At 37.1% G+C, this 22588-nt stretch overlaps 1 protein-coding gene across 3 annotated transcripts in view; it reads left to right on the top strand.

The window, feature by feature from the left end:
* The window catches only part of PLCB1 (phospholipase C beta 1), a 587065-nt gene that overhangs the window by 508288 nt on the left and 56189 nt on the right, over positions 1-22588 (top strand). For 2 of the 3 annotated variants that reach the window (XM_030915595.1, XM_030915596.1), the window contains one exon: positions 7029-10312. The exons of the other annotated variant lie outside the window; for it this stretch is intronic. In XM_030915595.1, the coding sequence (XP_030771455.1) occupies positions 7029-7256 (228 nt within the window). In that variant the 3' untranslated portion in view covers positions 7257-10312. Of the gene's footprint in view, positions 1-7028; positions 10313-22588 lie in introns of those variants that run through there. 3 annotated transcript variants of the gene reach the window in all.

Raw genomic sequence — 22588 nt, 5'->3', positions numbered from 1 at the left:
AGGTAGTTTTCACAGGCTGGCTTTGTTTTGTTTTATTTTTTGATTGCTTTGCCTGTACAAACAATGCTAAAACAATGCTATTTTTCATGTACAAAAATAAATATCTTAGTGTGTTCATTCTTATATGTTGGTGGTTTTGTTTCTATAGACCAAATTCCCAAAATTGGAGTTGCTGGGTTACAAGCCTATGTTTGCCTTCTTACACATTTTGTCAAATTATTGCCCAATGTTTCAAAGTGTCAATTTCTCAGAATGTTATTGCTTCTTTAAAAGAAATTTATTTAAATTTAATGAATTAAATTAAATTAATCAATATAATAAATGTCCCTTGAAAAGGTATTGTGCTATTGCATTTCTGATTGTTAATGAGAGGCTTTCATCTATACTTCAAATATGTATATTTGTATTGTATTTCTTTTGTATTGTACATATATTCTTTGTATCGTATTTCTTTTCCTATGAATTGCTTTATTTACGCTCATTTTTCAAAGAAATGGATTATTTTCATCTAGATAAAAATATCTATATTTTTCTTTCTTATGTTGTTCTGTCTTGCTTAAAAAGATCTCTGTACCCCATGATTATAAATTTATTCACAATTACAATTACACGTTTGGCACATTCTCCTAGACAGAAGCAAATAACCATCCTAAGATTGTTACTGGCTTTATATTTTATATTAAAAATAGTATATATTGCCGGGCGCGGTGGCTCAAGCCTGTAAACCCAGCACTTTGGGAGGCCGAGACGGGCGGATCACGAGATCAGGAGATCGAGACCATCCTGGCTAACACGGTGAAACCCCGTCTCTACTAAAAATACAAAAACTAGCCGGGCGAGGTGGCGGGCGCCTGTAGTCCCATCTACTCAGGAGGCTGAGGCAGGAGAATGGCGTGAACCCGGGAGGCGGAGCTTGCAGTGAGCTGAGATCCGGCCACTGCACTCCAGTCCGGGCCACAGAGCGAGACTCCTCCTCAAAAAAAAAAAAAAAAGTATATATTATACATAGTATATATAGTATATGTAATATACATAATATAAATATTAATATATGTAATATGTGTAATATATTATATTAATAGAGTATATTATATATGTTATATTTATATTATAATATATAACATATTTATATATTAATATATTAATATTTATATTATAAAATACATTGGCTTTATACTTTGTATTAAGATCTTTCATAGACTTCATTGGGCAAAATGACCTGAGTTGGACTCTGGAAATCCAAATTTTGAAAACCTTGCAAATATCTGTCTGCACATTCTCCAGCTGCGTTTTTTTTTTTAAGTTTTCTCAATTCCTCTGTTATTCCACTGTAGCTTATTGTCTCTGGTTTCAATTTGTTTCCTTAGGAAATTGGTTTGATTGTCTCTGATTCATAACTCAGTAACCTGTCTTATATTTATGTTATACTGGGTTGTGTTTGTTTGTTTTCTGATTGTAAGCTAAGCTTCAAGAGTAACTTTGCTTGCTCCTTGGTCTTCACTTATGTTTATGCATCTAAAAGCTTTCCTTAACTAGATCAAATCTCTGCCTTTTTTAAAAGACAGATGAAAAGAATGTCAGAGTCGGAAAAGCATCCCAAGTACAAAAATATTTGATAACATAGGCAGAATTGAATACATTTGAACTTGACTGTATTGCCTTTTCCTGCTTAACTACCCAGAGTTCACAAAAATGACTAGTGGGCGATATCTTTTGAAAATCAAGTTAACTGAGAAATTTAGAATTTGAGCCTGACTAGTCAAATTGAAGAACTGGGCCTATAATAAAACAAACTCTGGCAACACTCTTCTTTATTAATATCTGAGTATAATAATAAGAACTCATCTTAAATTTAGAGGTTAAATTCAATCATGTTCTTTCCTCTTTCTTGTTCATAAGACCTGAAAAAGAGGTCTTATCAACTTAAGATCAAACAAACTCATGTTTGACAATGTTATGCGAGAAAGGCTCTAAGGCATAGCCTACAAAATCATGTATATATTGAAAGTCTATCTGTCCTGTGGTGATTTTTTTCCCAAGAATATGCTTTGAGACCACAGCAATGAAAGGATGGGGCCTGCTGAGTTAGCTTATGAGTAATTTATGGGGCCAGGCCACATAATAAGACTCCTTTCTGTTCCGCTCACTCGAAGTTATGGCCATAATACTGTTGCCTAACAACCAACCGCAACAATCAGTAGTAAAACAATAAGCATTTGCTAAGTTGATGAGTCTATGGACTGGTTCTGGTCTGGACCAGGCTCACCTGATCTCAGTAGGCTTGCTCATGTCTGTGTTTAGCTGGTGGTCAGCTAGGGGTGAGCTGGTTTAGAAGAGCTTCACTTTTGTATCTGATAGTTAATTGAAGTGATGGAAAAGGTATAATAACTGAGCCGTGTGTCTCCTCTTCTGGCAAGCTAGGCTGAGCTTGTTCACATGATGGCTGAGTAAACTTCTAACTGTGAGAGCAGAAGCACACAAGGCCTTGTGAGGTCTGGACTCAGAACAGCATATACTTTTGACACATTCTCCTAGACAGAACCAAATAACAAGGCCTCCCCAGATTCAAGAAGAAGAGAAATACACTCCATTCTTTGCTGGGATGGGATGAGCTGCAAAGTCACACCACTAAGGTTATAATTACAAGGAGGGGTGAAGAATTACTGCCATTTGCACAACTGATCTACCATTCATACCTAACACACTGTTTCACTTGCACAGAATAAAAAATTCAACACATATTAGAGTACAAAACCTAGAATGTGGCAATTAGATAGGATGATGCTGAACCCCAGAACAGAGGCAATCAAGAGGAAGCCCTGGTGATCTGTGGAGGACCATCTAAGCCTAGGATTGTGGGGAAGGAAAATTAGGAAAGATCTAAACTGGAATTCCACAGTTGAACCTCACTTCTGCAGTCCCCTGGTTAAAGCCAGATTTAAATCTGCTAGGGGAAAGATTATAAATTCTCCATGAGCCCAGTGGCACTGACAATTGTGATTTGAATTGATTGCCAACAACAAACTCAGGTTCTTACATGAAGATGTGGATTTCTGACTTAAATTTTCAATCTGACAAGCATCAGCTAGAATCAAGTTGTTCGTACCCCCTTTAGACAGTGCCTGTCATCTCTAGCTCTTCAGAACCGCCATGACCCCCACTTTCTTGCACATAGCCTGCTTCTTATTTTCATCAGAAATAAGAAGCCTGGCCCCTGTAAACACCTGAGTTTGCAACCCTTGGTCTGGAATAGCTCTAGACCACTGAAGGATGGGACTTTATTGGAATGGAGCCAGAATTACCCTGTATTCTTTTCATATTTTCTTACAATGAACAAGTATTTAGTTTATAAGAAGAAAAAGCAAAAACTCTAACTTGGAATGTAATAAATACAATTTTGAAATTAATTCATTAACAATTGAATGGCTTTTTAAAAAGAGTGAAATATATGGCACTTAATATGTCATGAGGCAGTGACTTAGTTTAGAATATGATAAAATCTGCTACTGGCCCATGATAAAAGTCTACTAAAGTTATAACTTAGCCACAACTGGGTCAATTATTACAAATTCTTAAAAATCATTATCAAAATTAAATTACTGAAATGTAAGTTTTTCTTAGAATTAAATTATTAAAAATGTTAAAAATCATTGGTTTAGGTATTTGACATTTTCTTGTATTTTACTTCTTTTTTTAATAATTAAAGAAATAGCACTTATCAAGCACTATGGGGTCTTGTCCACCAATGAGCGTTAACCTAAGAGAAATTTTCTGCTAGGTCAGGTACAATATATCCATAGCTGAGGGTCCCCCAGTCCAGCCTATAAGAGAACAGCAATTTGTTTTATTAAAACAGGGTTCCTTGCTTTTCTTCCTTCCCTATCTTCCTTGGAAACACATGTGTTACTGAATTAAAACTGAGGTGAGTTGATGATGAGGTCTGAATGGTAGTAAATGGAAGCTGTCAAACACCAGGCTAAGATTTCACTTGTGCAAAAGAGTGTGACATTGTAAAAAAAACCCCACTTCCTTCTAAATTGTTGGAACAGCAGGGAAAGAACTGGCAGTTGTCTTCTCCCTGTTTGATGCTCCAGTGACTCATATGTGCTGACACGAAGAGTAGGGCCCTGTACAAGGTGCTCCGTCATAGCCACATGAGTCCAGGGCCCTGAGCACCCCCTCACAGTGTGTTTCCTCTCAGCTTATAAGAATTTATATGCTAGCAAATAGATTCGTAAATACCCCACATTTTACATTTGGGGAGAATAGTTGATTTCCAATACTCAGTCTAAGCCATTTTTACCAGATACCACTTTTATTTTTCTTTTATTTTCTATTTTTATTTTTTCTTTTTCTTTTTCTTTGATATTTAAATAATATTTATAAATTTTTTGAAATTTCAACTTTTGTTTTAGATTCAGAAGGTACATGTACAGGTTTGTAATATGAGTACATTGTGTGTTGCTGAGGTTTGAGATATGAATGATCCTGTCACACAGATAATGAACCTAGTACCCAGCAATTAGTTTTTCAAGCCTTGTCCCTGACTGCTGTCCCCACTCTATTAGTCCCCAGTGTCCATCATTGCCATATTTATATCCATGAATACCCAATGTTTAGCTCCCACTTATAAGTGAGAATGTGTGGTATTTGGTTTTCTGTCCCTACATTAATTTGCTTAGGATAATGGCCTCCAGCTGCATCCATGTTGCTGCAAAGGATATGATTTCATTCTTTTTATGGCTGCCTACTATTCCATGTTATATATGTACCATATTTTCTTTATGCATCCACCATTAATGGGTACCTAGGTTGATTTAATGTCTTCGCTATTGTGAATAATGCTATGATAAACATATGAGTGCATGTCACACACTTTTTGATGTGAAAAAAAAAGTCATTTGAACTAGATCCATAATCCATTATCTGAGATTTTGGATCTGTTGTTTTCCAGAATTTTAACTTTTCTGATTTTAGAAAGGCAATGTGATGCATATACCATGAGCATAACACTTCAGGGAGACCTGAGTAATTCTCAAAATCAAACAAATTAATATGTCTGCAGTTAAGTTCATGAATAGTCATATGACAGGGGATACATGAAATTATACATATTTCATGTATCAGTATCATCCCAATATCAGTTCATGTCAATGAGTTTGCCACAAATTTGCAAGGTAAAAAAAAGAAAACTTCTGGATTTCAGAACTTTGGGATAGATAAGGGATTGCTTAATATAAATTAAATAATTTAGTATTGGCAAAATTTATGTGGCACAGAAGTGAGAGTGAAAGGAGTTGAACTAAAGAGGATGTCCCCAAGCTGCTTTCACTGTCTAGAAGGAGGCTAAGACTCTGAGAGACAGATGCCCTGAGGACTGGCTTCACCCTGGCATTCCAGGGATCAGAACAAGCCCCAGAGGCTGCCCTGAAAACTGCAGATGGAGGATGCACAACCAGGATCAAGATAAAAAGTAGAAACGAGGACTGAGAGTAGAACCCAGACAGGGAGCTATCAGAGTGGCCAAAGCAGACCAACCACGTTGGCACCCCCCAAGAACTGTTGAGAAACGCAGGAGCTTGGGCCCCACTCAGGCCTCCTAGTCGGACAGAATCAAGATCAAAATTCCAGACGATTTGTGTGCACCTTAAAGTTTGAAAAGCAGGGGGCAAAAGTCCAGGTGTTAAGGCCGTATCTAAAAAATTGCCTCCAAGCTAATAAGGAGGTGTGGGGAAAACATTTAACCTTACACGGTGTTTCAAGGATTATTCTCTCTGCTCACCAGTTGATAAACAGAGAGAATTTTCCTTAAAATTCAAGATCTTCTTTTGGACTCAGCACAGCACAGCTCCCTAGCAGACAACGCTCCCTGCTGCCCCACTTCTTTCCCTGTCTACCAGAGAATCCCAGTTTTTATGCTATTTTATGACTAAGACATCCACGTAAGTCTCCATTTGAAGAAAGGCTTCCAGGACTTTAAAACATCTGAAAATTCTCCAGGGCATAAAATAGACACATTAAAAGACAGTTTAAAGGGTAGCTAGAATAGTTTACAAGGCAAATAAAAATTAGAATGAAAAATGAATCAGAAGAAAGAGGTGGCAAAAGCAGTCAAAATAAAATTTCAAGTTGGTTACATGAGTTTGTTTACTTTGTGAAAAGGCATCGAGCTGCTCCTTAGACCCCAGCATTGGCTTCCCGGCCTCTGACTAAAGCTGCACATCCCAAAGTCCACTCCACACTGCTCTGTCTACTCTACTCAGCTTCTTAGCTTCCCCTAGCCAGGTTCATGGCTGACCTTGGAACGCTCACCTGTCAGTATTTTTCAACCCCTAAATGTAAACTTTGGATCGTTTTACTTTTTATATTTTTTTATAATTTTATTTTATGTATAATTTTCTGATACCCTTTTCTCTTTTTCTGTCTTTTTTTTTTTTTTTTTTTTTTTTTGAGATGGAGTCTCACTCTGTCACCCAGACTGGTGTGATCTCAGCTCACTGCAACTTCTGCCTCCTGGGTTCAAGCGATTCTCCTGCCCCAGCCTCCCAAGTAGCTGGGATTATAGGCACACACCACCATACCCAGCTAATGTTTATATTTTAGTAGAGATGGTGTTTCACCATGTTGGCCAGCGTGGTCTCAAACTCCTGACCTCAAGCAATCCACCTGCCTCAGCCTCCCAAAGTGCTGGGATTACAGGTGTGAACCACCACACCCAGCCTCTGACACCTTTTTCAAAAGACCCACGTGTGCATGTATGTGTGTGTGCATTTGTAGATACCGTTATTCATCTTATTCTGAGTCTTTAGCCTTATTGTGCCACACATAACTTGAAGCTGACTTTCAGCTACAGACAAATGACGTGTCCAACTAAACTTTGTTACATCTGCTCTATAGTTGACCAGTAAATGATATTTTCAGTTGATGTATTCATCGGCCCCCTTTGTATGTCTCTTTCAGAGTTTCTATGGGAGTGGGTATAGAAACATAAACAACCTCAAGTCATCTCCCCTCTTGATGTCTCCCAGCTGCAGGTGGAGCTGGAGCAAGAATACCAAGACAAATTCAAAAGACTGCCCCTCGAGATTTTGGAATTTGTGCAGGAAGCCATGAAAGGAAAGATCAGTGAAGACAGCAATCACGGTTCTGCCCCTCTCTCCCTGTCCTCAGACCCTGGAAAAGTGAACCACAAGACTCCCTCCAGTGAGGAGCTGGGAGGAGACATCCCAGGAAAAGAATTTGATACTCCTCTGTGAATGCTCCTGCCAGGCCTTCAGAAATTGCATGGCCACTCCAGCGACATCGGACTCTCTCTTATTACAAAGATCACTGCCCAGGACCATCTTCCCAAGAAGCATCCCTTAGCCTAAAATCCACACCAAAGGGAGAGTTCCAGAGGAATCCATGAAGAAGTCCCATGCCCAGGCTCCATGTGTCGTGTGGAAACCTCTGCAGGTCTACTAGTGAAGAATGCATGTATGTGAGATTTTTGTTTTCTTTCCAATAGTAAATTCAAAGCAAGCAACTCGTAGGCTCCATGGAACTTTTAATGAAGGACAGTGTCTTCTTTGAAGAAAATCAAGCTCATGTTTTTATTCGAAGCTCTGGTGTAAAATATTTCAAAGTCATAGAAATAGTTTGAGAAATGCATAGCATTATTTAACACTATTGAACAGCCTACTTTGAGTATTTTTTTTCTAACTGCCCCTCAACTACCATTATCTTCAAGTCAACATGCGTATTACGTTGTTTCATCCTTTGCTTTGCAAGCACCAGTGACTTGTAGTTTGCTAATTTATTTATCATAGAGTCATCAACGTATTTGTTGCTGACATGGTTTTATTAGATACCGTAGTGATTCAAATATGTTTGTTTTCTATTTGGAAAAAAAAAATCACTTGATTGTATCCTTGCCCAATGAAGCCATCCCAAGACTTAGCAATATGGATTGTACATTTGGCTGCATGAACAAGTCAGCCACACACTTCCAGGCAGTGTGCTGTTTGCATTGACTATTTGCACTCAGAGTCTGGGTATTCATTGGTTTTTGGCCTGAAATGATCAAATAACTACAAATGGTCTGTTGAATAAAAATAGTTGAGCTGACATATGTTAAAAAGATATTCAATCAGAGTGAACAGGTTCCAGTGGTTATTTTGCTGTTTGACATTTTTTATGGTTCATTTATTTTTAATATAGAGAGGGAGATTGAATATTTATTTAGAGAATACAAAGACTCACATGTAAATGATAGGTATTATCTCCATGTATATATGTACCCACTTAGTCATGTAAGTGCATATACACATACACACACACATAAGTGTAGATATGTGTTTATTAATTGACAGTGACCCAAATCTCTTCCACAAGACTTAAAACCAAAATCAGGGATGAATGGATAGAGAAGAAAAGGGTCAAACATCTAGATTACACGGATGTTAAATTATATGGAGATGCTAAGAAATAATTGATGGAGCCATTGATGCAAACTGAAGTAGATTTAGAACTTATTATATGAATTTGATTTATATTTTGCAAGATCAAAAATTAAATGTTAAGTGTCAGATTTTAAGCTTGTTTTAATGGTCAAAAAATTAGGACAGAAATATGGACATTTATTAGAATCTTCCATAATTTTTAAGTCTGAAACATTTCTATTTTATTCTAACATAAAAAAACTTTCATTATATATTTACTAAGTACATTTAATTCACTTAACTGTGTCTTTACAAGTTCCTATTTTAGGTGGCGTAAGAGAAACAAATTACATCAAGGTAAAACTGATCAAAAGCATGATTGAAAGTTCTGAAAAAAGAAAAACAATAATATATAGAAAAATGTAACTTAGAAAGTAACACATGAATATTGAAGCTAAAACCCAGAAGCCAGATGCTCACAGTTTTATTTTACTTTAAAATAAACCTGTCTGATTGTAGCTTAGCGAAATATCTTAAAACGCAAAAACCAGTTGTGTCCTGAAAATTGTGTTTCAAGAATTTAATATTTTTATGAAAATTATTTTATTTAACTTTAAGCAATAACTAGAGATCACAATTAAATTTTAATCAAAATGAAGGCTTAGTTCAAACATAAGGAAACAGTGTTTGATTAAAAAAACACATCTAGTAAGACGCAAGGGGAAAATCACATCCTCTTTGGAGATGATTATATTTTGATCTGAAGGGTTTGGGGTGTTCATTAGACACTTAATAAAACTTAACTTCCACTGAAAAAGAAATCTTTTGTAAATCATTCTACTTTTGCACTTTGAAAGAAAGGCATTAATCATAAAGAAGCAAGAACGGTCAAAATCGAATGCTGCATTTTTATAAACAAAATTACAGACTGTCTGAAATTACAGAAGAATGAACTAATAATAGCATTCATAACCAAACACAATGGTGATTATTGCAGAACATCGTATCACATTTTAGTCCAGAGATAGAATAAAGTTGAATAACCTTGACTTACACAAAACTGTTTTGGTAGTTGGATTTCATTATCTTAGTGAATTTAGTCATTTTACAGTATGTTTGTATTTGGCCATTTACTGTAATCACATTTTTATATCTGTACAATGACACTTTTTGCAGTTGTGGGGTAGTGTGTAACACTGTCCATCTTGCATCATTGAAACTACTACAATGATACTATCATTTAATAATATTAATATTACTTGAAATAGACTAAGATAAAGAAAAGGGGTCTGTATGATGTGCAGTTTTGTGCCTTTATGTATTTGCCTTGTTCTTTGTTGAATGTGTGAAATTCTGTACTGTGGTTTTTCCTATAATAGAGAGTAGAGCTGTGTATTAAATTAGACTGTGTCTCTCTGATACCTTTACACTACTGAGAATAGCATGGTTTTGGCCATGTAAACCAATTTGCAAAGTTCTAATGACATGCCATGTGTTTTTGGTTTTTTACATTTCATTTTAAAATTTGAGTATCACCACACATTAATTAATGCTCCTGTAGTAGATAAGCTGTCTTTAAATAATTCCAAAAAAAGGGCCATTGCTTGCATTACTTTGAATTTAATGTTGCGCTTGTGCACTGTATTAATATTGTTTGTGATGGATTGGACATTGTGATTCTTGCCTTTTAAGAAGAAAAAAAGATAGGACAAAGTATTTGAAGCTCTTAAAATGTACATATTTTGGTTCTTCTATCTCAAATTATTTAAAATGCATAATTCACATTTTTGTAATAATTCTATGCAATTTTGTGGCATGATGTTTCTTCCACTTGTAATTTTATGTGCTTTCATCACAAATCCAAAGGAAACAATAAAAATTTCTTAACACAATCCAGCTGTTATTTCTTGGTGTCAGAGCCAACCTTCTTTTGACAGGGCAAGTGGTGGGAGCAGGCATAATGCCAGTCTTTAGGACCATCGTGCCCACTCTGACAGGGCACATCAATGCCCATAAAGGATATTGGGTGTGCCAGAGGACACAGTGTTCATTGCTGTCATTCTGCCACCCTCCATCCAGCAGTGGCATTACACTTGCCATTGTTTCCATAATGGAGACCCTCTCTTCCTTCCTCTCTTCCTTTCTTTCTTTCTGTCTTCCTTGACCAAAGTTAAGCAAAGCAAAATGGTCAAAGGTTTTTTGGCAAACAGTTGCAGTGATAAGAATTGACAGAACATTTGATGTAAATTGTCTTATAAAACAGATTTTGAAAGCATTTACAATGTTGATAGGATAAGAAAGGTATGTGTGAGTTTTATGTGAATGTCCCAGAGACACCCCAAATGCAGTGTATTTGTTACTTACTTCTGTGTTACAAATGACTCTAAAATCTAGGGGCTTAAAACAATCAGAATTATCTCTTATCTCTTAGCTTTTCAAAAAAAATGTGTGGGTACATAGTAGGTATATATATTTATTGGGTACATGAGAGAGATATGTTGATACAGGCATAAAATGTGTAATAATTACATTAGGGTAAATGGGGTGTCCATCACCTCAAGCATTTATCCTTTCCTTGTCTTAGAAACAATCCAATTATACTCTTCTAATTATTTTTAAATGCACAATGAATTAATTGTAGTCACCCTGTTGTGCTATCAAACACTAGATCTTATTCATTCTATCTAACTACATTTTTGCTCATACTAATCATCCTTACACCCTCTTTTCCCCAGCTACCCTTCCCAGCGTCTGGTAACCATCCTTCTATTCTCTATCTTCATGAGTTCAGTTATTTTAATTTTTATATCCCATGAATAAGTGAGGACATGTGAAGTTCATCTTTCTGTGCCTGGCTTATTTCGCTTACTGTAATGACCTCCAGTTCCATCTACATTGTTGCGAATGACAGGATCTCATTTTTTAATGGCTGAATAGAACTCCATTGTGTATATGTTACCATGTTTCCTTTATCCATTCATCTGTTGATGGACACTTAGGTTACTTTCAAATCTTGGCTATGGTAAACAGTACTGCAACAAACACAGTAGTGCAGATATCTCTTCAATGTACTAATTTCTTTGCTTTTGTATATGCCTAGAAATGGGATTGCTGGATCATATAGTAGCTCTACTTTTAGTTTTCTGACGAATCTCCAAACTGTTCTCCATAGTGCTTGCACTAATTTACATTCCCACCAATAGTGTACAAGGCTTCCCTTTTCTCCTTGTTCTCATCAGCATTTATTTTTGCTTGTCTTTTGGATAAAAGCCATTTTAACTGGGATAAGATAAGATAATATCTCATTGTAGTTCTATTTGCATTTCTCTGATTATCAATGATGTAGAGTACATTTTCATATACCTGTTTGCTGTTTGTATGTCATCTTTTGAAAAAATGTCTATTCAGATCTTTTGCTCATTTTTAAATTGGATAATAACATTTTTTCTATAGAGTTGTTTGAGCTACTTATATATTCTGGTTATTAATCCCTTGTGAATTGGGAAGTCTTAAAATGTTTCCTCCCATTCTGTGGAGGGTCCCTTCACTTTGTTGATTGTTTCCTTTTCTGTGTAGAAGATTTTTAATCTGTGTGATCCCACTTGTCTATTTTTCCCTCAGTTGCCTGCACTTGCTGCACTTGCGGGGTATTCTTTAAGAAATCTTTGTCCATTTCAATATCCTGGAGAGTTTCCCCAATATTTTCTCTTAGTAGTTTCATAGTTTCAGGTCTTAGATTTAAGTCTTTAGTTCATTTTGATTTGATGTTTGTTTGTGGTGAGAGATAGAGGTCAAGTTTTATTGTTCTGCATATGGATATACAGTTTTCCCAGCACCATTTATTGAAGAGACTGTCCTTTCTCCAACATATGTTCTTGGCACCTTTGTTGAAAATGTCCTCACTGTAGATGTAGCGATTTATTTCTGGATTCTCTACTCTGTTCCGTTGGTCAATGTGTCTGTTTCTATGCCAGCACCATGCTGTTTGGGTTACTATAGCTCTATAGTATAATTTGAAGTCAGATAATGTGGCCTCCCAGTTCTTTTTGCTCATGATAGCTTTAGCTATACTGGGTCTTTCGTGGTTACATATAAATTTTAGAATTTTTTTTTCTATTTCTGTGAAGAATGTCGTTGGTATTTTGATAGAGATTGCACTGAATCTGTAGATTGCTTTGGGTAGTATGGACATTTTAACAATATTGATTCTTCCAATCCATGAACATGCAATATTGTTCCTTTTTCTTGTGTCCTCTTCAATTTCTTTCATCAATGTTTTGTAGTTTTTATTGTAGAGATCTTTCACTTCTTTGGTTTAAATTTATTCCTAAGTATTTTACTTGTAGCTATTATAAATGGGATTATATTCTTGATATCTTTTTCAGATTGTTCACTGCTGGCATATAGAACTGCTAATTTTTTTGTATGTTAACTTTATATCCTGCAACTTTACTGAATTTGTTTCTAAGTTCCAATAATTTTTGGTGGAGTCTTTAGCTTTTTACAAATATAAGATTATATCATCTGCAAACAATGGTAATTTGATTTTTCCTTTCCAATTTGGATGCCCTTTATTTCCTTCTCTTGTCTGATTGTTCTGGCTAAGACTTAAAGTACTATATTCAACAACAGTGGTGAAAGTGGACATCTTGTCTTGTTCCAGATCTTAGAGGAATGACTTACCATTTTTTTCAATTCAGTGTGATACTAGCTATAGGTTTGTCATATATGGCTTTTCTTTCTATATCCAGTTTTTTTAGGGCTTTTATCACTAAGGGGTGCTGAATTTTATCAAATGTTATCTCATAGCTTTTTTGAGTCAGGAATTCAGAGAGGGCAAAGCAGATATGGCTTGACTTTATGATATCTGGGGCCTCAGTCAGAAGATTAGAAGTCTTGGGCTAGAATCCACTCACACATCTAGTGGTTGATGTTGTATCAAGTGGGAGCCTAGCTGGGGCTCTGGGGTGGAACACCTGCTCATGCCTTTTCTATGGAGAAGCCTGGGCCTGGGCTTTTTCACAATATGGTAGCTGGATTCCAAGGCAGAGCCTTCTGAGAGAGCCAGACAGAAACCATCAACATTTTTATAACCAAGCCTCAAAGTTACATACATCACTTATGCCAGACTCTATTCATTGGTGCTATCACAAACCCCTTCCCAGATTCAAGGTGCAGTAACAAACAGACCCCATCTTACCTTGGGAACACAGTTGATCACCCTGAAGAAGTACATGAGGGAAGGAATGAATATAGGCATGACCGTCTTTAAAAAGCATAATCTGCTGCACACAGTATGCATGAAGCTGAATTTGTGTTACCTTCAAAGCTGCTCCACCTCCTTTGTTTTCTACATCAGTGAACAAAACCAGTATTACAAATCACACTCCAGCCTATGCAACCTTATGGACCATTCCACCTCATGGGCTTTTTAACTACCATTTCTTTAAACTACTTACATCCATCCTTTCTCTTTCTCTTAAATCACTCCCCCAGCGCGCGCGCACACACACACACACACACACACAGACACACACACACACACACAGAGAGAGAGAGAGAGAGAGAGAGAGAGAGAGAGAGAGAGAGAGAGAGAATTCTTTGGTTCCCTCCTTTCCCTGGCTAACTTCTATTTATGTTTCAGTTTATAACATAAATGTCAATTCCTCTAGGAACCCTTCTTGGATCCACCAAAGCTTCTCTCAAGCCCCTTCATGTATTCTCCCAATGTATCCTGTATCAGTTACCCACAGCTGCATAACAAGCAACAGCAAAAGTTGGTGTTTGAAATAACTACCACTTACTACTGGTTGTGGGCCTATGGATGGGTAGATGGCTTTGCTGATCTGAGCTGGGCTGGGCTTGTCTCAACTGGGCTCATCTATGCAGTTATGGTAAGCCGAGAGCTATCTGGTGGCTGATCATGGCTGGGCTCATTGACATGTCTGGGGCCTTGGCTGGAACAACTGGGCTGACATGACTCTAATTCATAGGATTTCTCATCCTCCAGGAGATAAAATGTGTATCCAATAAAATATTCTCCAACTATTAAAAAGAGTTAAATACTGATACATGCTAAAACACAGACAAATCTTTAAAACTTTATGCTAAGTGAAAGAAGGCAGATGAAAAAGGTCACATATTGTATAAATCCAGTTGTACAAAATGTATGGCTTTTTCACACATCAGAGGCAGGATATAAAGAACATACGAAAGTGCTCGAGGTCTCTTGAAGTCTAAACTCAGAACCATACACCGTCACTTCTACCACATTCTATTGGTGAAAATAAGCCAAAAGGCCAGCCCAGATAAAGTATAAAAGGAGCCTCCAATGTCACAAGGAAAAGGATATAGACACACGGTTGTTACTAAGGCAATCAATCCAACAACCCCTTGTTATGTCTTCCTCATAGAGAGTGCATACCAACTCCATGTAATGGCCTTCCTACTAAAATACATCCTCCACGGACACCTTTGATGTCAGATGTCATGTCTCATTTATGATGAATCTGCACATTCAACCTAATATCATAACTTAATAAATACTGTATTTATAGTGAATGAATCCATTTGCTTATCTAGCTATTAGTGCTACATTACAGGAAAATAAACAATTGGCTGGGTGCAAAGGCTCATGCCCATGCCTGTAATCCTAACACGTTGGGAGGCAGAGGTGGTTAGATTGCTTGGGCTCAAGAGTGCAAGACCAGCCTGGGAAGCATGGTGAGATCCAATATCACTTTTCCTATTTTAAATAGAATTTTTTTTTTTTTTTTGAGACGGAGTCTTGCTCTGTTGCCCACGTTGGAGTTCTATGACGTGATCTCAGCTCATTGCAAACTCTGCCTCCTGGGGTCATGCCATTCTCCTGCCTCAGCCTCCTGAGTAGCTGGGACTACAGGCACCCACCACCACGCCTGGCTAATTTTTTTGTATTTTTAGTAGAGACGGGGTTTCACCATGTTAGCCAGGATGGTCTCAATCTCCTGACCTCGTGATCCACCCGCCTTGGTCTCCCAAAGTGCTGGATTTACAGGTGTGAGCCACCGCACCCAGCCTTAAATAGAAATTTTTTTCCCTTTCCTAATACAGAAAAAATTAGCTGGGCATGGTGGCATGCACCTGTAGTCCCAGCTACTTGGGAGGCTGAAGTAAGAGGATCACTTGAGCCCAGAAATTCAATGCTGCAGTAAGCCATGATTGCACCACTGCACTCTAACCTGGGAGACTTAGAGACAGACCCTGTCTCAAAAACAAACAAACAACAACAACAAAAAAACAAACAACAAACAAGAACAAAACCAGAAAAAGAAACAACTGATATCTCAATCATCTCAATAATAAATGTCATTAAGTCAAACTACAATGCTATTTAGGTACTTTCTGAATCAGCAACACTATAATAGAAAGGCTAGACTACACAGGGGCCACACTCTTTGCCTTTGACTTACGGTACCAACTCCAAAACATGAAAGAGCTAGTAACTGATGAAACCAAATATTATTTTCTGAGACACTGGTGAAGAAAGTGGGGCTCACCTTAGATTCTGGGGTTTCCAAGCAGCCTCTTTTGGCCCACAAGAGAAAATTCGGGAGAAATTCTTGCCCATGAACATTTATGTATTGTTAAATTGCTTCTTTGAGCACTCTGGATATTTTATCTGTTTGTTTGTTTTATGTTTCTCTCTGATTCTGGATCTTTTATTCTTTTTAATATTGTATTTAATTTTTTAGAGGCACAATCTCTAAAAAGGCATAGTCTCACTCTGTCACCCAGTGTGGAGTGCAGTGGTGCGTTCATAGCTCACTGCAGTTTCAAACTCCTGGGCTCAAGCAATCCTCCCACATCAGCCTCCTAAGTAGCTGGGACTATAGGTGTGCGCAACCTAGCTAATTTTTAAAATAACAATTTTATAATTCATGTTCCATAAAGTACACTGTTTTACAAAGTACATACTTCAGTGCTTTTTAGTATAATCACAGTTTCTCATTAGTCATCATACTAATTTCAGAACATTTTCATCACCCCAAAAAGAAACCTCATATTCATGAAAAAACACTTCTCATTCTCTCCCCCAAACATTCTCTATTCAGACCATGAAAACCATTAATTCTTTTTCTGTCTCTGTGGATTTGTCTATTCTGGACATTTCATACAATTGGATTTATACATTATGTGACCTTTTCCATCTGGCTTCTTTCACTTAGCATAAAGTCTTCAAGATACATCTATCAGTATTTAACTCTTTTTAATAGTTGGATAATATTTTATTGGCAATATATTTTGTTTATTCATTCACACCTAACGGACATTTGGGTTGCATCCCTTTTTTGGTTGTTATGAATAATGCTGCTATGAACATTTGCATACAAGTTTTTATGTGGAAACATGTTTTCAGCTTCTCTTGGGTATATACTTAGGAGCAGAATTGCTGGGTCATATGGTAACTCTGTGTTTAACTCTTTGAGGAACTGCCAAACTGTTTTCCAAAGTGGCTGCACCGCTTTAAATACCCAGCAATGTATGAAGCTTCCAATCTCACATTCTTGCTCACACTTGTTTTCTGTCTTTTTGATTATTAATACCCTAGTGGGTGTGGAATAATGTCTCACTGTGGTTTTCATTTGCATTTCTCTAGTAACTAATATGTTGTGTATCTTGACCATATGTATCTCTCCTTCAGTGGAATGTCTGTTCAAATCCTTTGCCCATTTTTAATTGGTGGAATATTTATTTTTAAATCTAGGTCTCCTTTCTTGATTTTTGGCCTCTGGTAATTTTGCAACTGTCCATCACAAAACCTCATCTAAGGGAAGCTCTTTCAATTATTATTTTTTCGAGGCTACTGAATAGCTGTAGGTTGTGCAGGAAATTGTCCTGGTTGTTTTCTACATGAATCCAGAAAGCCATTTGTCTGCTTATTGTTTTACTAAATGTCAAATATTTGTTTATTTCCCCAGACTTCTCTTTCTTCTAAAATTAGAGTACATAAAAAGTCTGATAAATATGAGCTGCTTTAACTCAGATCTAGTAAATTTCTTATAGAAGAAAATGTATTTATTAAGGGCAAGTGAAAGTTTGAATATTGCACTGGCAATCTTAGCCCCACAGACTTTAAAAGTTGATGCAAATTACGTAACACGTTATCCAACTGATGCTGTCAAGAAATTCAACGTGTCAATAAGAAACACACCAATAGCAAAGGAAAACAAATTACCAATTAAATTTTGACTCCTCATCAAACATAAAGGCATCCAATTCAATTTCGGGAAGGTTAAAATCAAAAGTATGTCTTAGAATCGGTGAAATATCATAATTTTCTTTCTTTTTTTACTTCCAAAACTACCTGTTCTATAAGAACCTATGGTTGTACATTAATTTATTTAAAACCAACAGAAAGCACAATCTCCAGGCAGCATTGTATTCAAAGTAAAAATGCCCCAAGACCAGAAAAATCATTGAAAAGCAGAGATAAGTTTGTACTAAGCTTACTACAAAAAGTGCCCAAGTAAGACTTGATTCATAATCTACCGTAGTCTCTTAAAATTACTTTCACCCCGTTTGTCTCTCTCGTGATTGTCACTGATAAAGAAACTGCCACCAAAACCGCCCTTAAAACCCAGCTTGTGCAGCTCTTGCCTTCTCTCCCCTCACTCTCATCTCTGGATTTACTCTATTTTCTTGAACCATCTTTAACCTTTGCCTGAATCCTTTAATTTTTACAATGTGAATCACTGTGTTCTTTTTGAATGCTCTAGTGTTGCTTCATTCAGCCCCCCAAAGGCTCACAAATAAAGCAGGCAAAAATAGAATTATCTTTACACTGGAAGAGGCTACAGCTACACCTTTGTTAACATATTTCCCAGTAATATATTCACTCAACACATACTTAATAAACACCTACTATATTCCAGGCATTGATTCTGCCATAGGCTCAGTCAGACTTAAAGTGCATGTTTCTTGGTGATAATCATTCCCAGGTAAGTACATCTTTAAGTCCACTCTCTATGCCTCTACTCAAACTCTGTGTCTCTGCCTCAACACAGTTTGACAGAAGGAAGGGTCCATTTCTCTTTTCTCACAGCTGGGCTAATGCTATGCAAGTATACACTCTTGCATGCTCACACACACACACACACACACACACACACACACACACACAAACCCCAGATTGTAGTAGAGGGTCTTCAGCATCGAATGGCATTTACCATCTTTTTATCCTCATTTGCAACTTACATGCAGCAAAGGGCCACTCCAAGTTTTGGAACGTAGGATATAGCCCAAAAGACAGTTTATGAGTTCAAGTAGTTTATTTGGGAGATGAGTTTGTACTAAAAGCTCTATTAAAAATGCCAAACTAGGATTGATTCAACACATTACAAAGTCTCTACTTTTCCCATCTTTTCATTTCCCTGTTTATTACTGTCACGGATTAAAGACCTGACCCTAAAATTTCCCTCAATTCCCAGTTGATTTATTCTATTTTCTTAATTTCTTCTATTTTCTTTAAGTGAGGTGGGGATGTGAGGAAAGTTATTCTGATGACTGTGTTATCACTGTGAACAAAAGTGCTCAAGCCCCCCAGTCAAACTCAAAAGGCCTTAGGTGCACCCCTCACATTTAACTCACCAAGACATGAAGAAGCTGGGACATTTACCCACGATTTCCCATTGGTTGAGGCTTTCTGCTCAGGCACTAGCTCCTTAACGCTTCCAACTTGTGCAATCTGTTAGCCAAGTATGCTCCTGTGGCGAGAAAGCATCCTCAGGCAGAAATGAAAAAACTCTTTAGGTGAATAGAGATTTTTCTCAGGTGATCTCTGAAGAAGGCTAACGGCTACATCCTAACACCTAACATTTCAAGAAAGGTTACATTCCATCTGTAAGTAACATACACAGAAGAGTTAGGTAAACTGGTTTCCATAAATCTACCTATGCACTAGGAATTATAGATCTTTAATTGTTAGACCTCAAGGCACCCCCTTGCCCAACTCTGAGACTTATATGTGACCATAATTATAGCTTGACTCATCCTCAAATGGAAGGACCCAGGGAAGAAGTCTATGCCAGCCCTAGAATTGGGTTTGTAAACATTTGAGCCAGGAATTCTAGGGTGCTGGTTATAGTCTAAAAGGGTATGTTGCCGCCAGTTTGGTATTAGGCCAAACAGATTTCTCCTTGTGGGGGAGACACAACCAGGCAAAGGCCAGAGTTAAGACCTCTAAAGCATGAGACCCAAGGCAAGCACTTCTCTTGCCTGGATCCAGGACAGTACTGCTTCCAAACATAAGTAGCTAGATAATTTCAAAAATATTAAGTAATATAGTATTGTCCCTATCTGATATGGCTTGGATGTTTGTCCTGTCCAAATCTCATGTTGCTCATGTAGAAATGTGATTCTTAATATTGGAGGTGGGGTCTGGTGGGAGGTGACTGAATCATGGGAGTAGATCTCTAACTGAATGGTTTAGAACCATCCCCTTGGAGATAAGTGAGTTCTTGCTCAGTTAGTTCACATGAGACCTGGCTGTTGAAACATCTGAGACCTCATTTCTCTTTCTGTCTCTTGCTCCCACTCTGAACATATGACATGCTGGCTTTTCCTTTGCCTTCTACCACGAGTAAGAGCTCCCTGAGTCCCTCACCAGAAGCTGAGCAGATGCCAGCACTATGCTTCCTGTACAGCCTGCCAAACTGTGAGCCAATCAAACCTCTTTTCTTTATCAATTGCCCAGCCTCATGTATTTCTCTATAGCAGTGCAAGAATAGACTAATACACCATCTGATCTTTCATTTACTCAAAAGTCAAGCCTTTCTGTGTTTCACATCTCAGAGAATAAAAGCAGTAAGGTGGAAAGCTGAAAGTCTGAATCTCTTCCTGGTCTTTCTCATTCAAAAGCCTGAATAATTGGAGGAATGGAAAGGATTCCAGTTATGGACAAAATGTTGAAAGAAATCATGAAACAAAATAACCTCTGCCTGATCTGGGAAAAATAAACAAAATAAACAGACTTGGCGGCGGAGAGTGGAGCAGGGGGGAGTACGTTAAAAGTATAGATGTCAGAGGTTCTTGAGAAAGGAATTTAGTCTCTTTATGCAAAACACCAAAGAAAGAAAGATCTCAGAGGGACCACAGTCAACCTTAGCTAACTGTACTAAGGTGGCTTCAATAAATTCCTGTATTCTAGTGTGGCATGGAAACAACAGAAAAATTCCAGGATTCCCAAGGTTAAAACAGATAAAGCAGTGAAAACCATTGAATCTAACTGGACGAGGAGGACAACAACAAGGTAGAGTGGTGGATGTCTCAGTAGAGGCCTGCATAGAAAGATGACATTGAGGATCAGTGGGTTCTCCTCTGGCACATCTTAGCACTATGTAAGCCTCTTGAAATTTAGCTACAACTGAAAATAAGTGAGTTTCTCTTAGCAGATGAGCACTAAAATAATGAACTATTGAGTTACATAAAAACATCCTACCAAAAGCTTCTGAATCATGAAGATAGTCATTTATACCCAGAATGACTGAGCTTATCCAAAATGTCCTTTAAGACCTGAAGGAATACATACATATACAACATGAAAATAAAAGGTTGTTCCATGGGCCAACTATGATGAAGAAAGAGCTCCCTTAGAGATTCCCATGTTGACCACTTATTTTTCTTCTCAGTGCTTGAAACCTTGCTGATAATGTTTTCTTAAATTTCCACATTTGCCCTTCTTCTTCTTCTAGGATTTGGGCATACCTGAATATTTACATTAATATGCTTAATGCCATACACTGTCCTTTCTATTCCAATGGCCCATTATGGTAGTCTATGGTCCAGTATATTGGATTATTCTACTTATTATGTGCTGGATTCTAATTCTGAGGAAAGAAAGCCATTGTCTATGCTGTTTATCTTATTTACTGCCTGTCTAAGCACTGCATAATGCAAAGGGAGATTAGATAACCACTCATGCTAGTTATTCCAGCTGTCCGTGACCTCTCAAATCCTATCTGCTTTTTGCAGGTTCCTTCTTATGTCATTCAGCACATCAACTTTATAATGGCCTCTGCGAAAGCTACCATTTTCAGTTAACTTCCTAGTTCCCAATTCTCCCAATCTATCTTCCAGTTTAATGATTCTCTTTTCAGCTGTGTCTAATCTGCTGTTAAATCTGTCTATTGAGTTGTTTGCTTTTTATTTCAGCTCTTCCACATTGTTATTTCTAGACATTTATTTTGGTATTCTTTTAGAAGTGCTAGGTCACTTTTCATAGTTTTCTTTTCCCTGAAAATTATTTCTACTTGTCTTTTTTTCCTTTAAGTATGGTAAGATGTTTTATAAATGTCAGTTTCACAGGTTAGCTTCTACTGGTTCTTGCTTAAAGTGTTTTATTTTCTTGTGTGTTTCATTTTTGCTGAATAGTACTTATTTTCCTTGAAAAATTATTTATAGCCATTCTCTGTGACCTACTAGGAAGTACCTTCTGAAAGAAGATGAAAGAACACAGAAAGAATTCATGTTTGTTTCTACATGGTGCCTAGGGGAGTAGCTAACCTAGATCTCTTTAGTGTTTGTTTATTTTTGATTTGGTTTGGTTTTTTAATGTCTCTAAACCACTAATGTATACAATATCTCATTTTAAGAATACAATTTCTTGTGAGATCAGTTTTGCAGCAGTCTTTTTGGGAAAACTTTTTTCCTAGTTGAGAATCAAAGAAACTTTCTTTGTAGGCCCTATCATAAAGACAATGTTAGGATTATTTCTAATTTTTCTTTATCCTAATTTTGAACCCTTTGGGACACCTGTTTAATGGTCAAATGGCCTTCTATTAGACTTTCTGATTTAAATTAACTCAGATTTTCATTTTTATCTGTCCCATGGGGCCATCAAAACTGAAGTTCAAATTTGCCAGGATTGGTAAACAATGGCTTCAGTGCTCTACTTACCTCTGTGCATTTGAGATTTCCCTTAGAGTTTGGCCTGATAATTACACGTTATCTTGTATCTTCATTATTTTTAAAAGGTTTTGTGTTTCTATTTTATCCAGTACTTTAGTTGTTGTCTCAGAAGAGTTACTGAGTTCCTACTGGATATATTTGAACATTTTTAACTATTTTTCTGAAAAACACATTCAGTGATACCCAGACCTGGCCCTGCATCTGGTTAACATGAAATTTTT

The sequence above is a fragment of the Rhinopithecus roxellana genome, chromosome 13 (assembly GCF_007565055.1).
Source record: "Rhinopithecus roxellana isolate Shanxi Qingling chromosome 13, ASM756505v1, whole genome shotgun sequence".
Lineage (NCBI taxonomy): Eukaryota > Metazoa > Chordata > Mammalia > Primates > Cercopithecidae > Rhinopithecus > Rhinopithecus roxellana.
The sequence above is the reverse complement of the archived record's forward strand: the minus strand, read 5'-3'. Positions and strand labels throughout refer to the sequence as shown.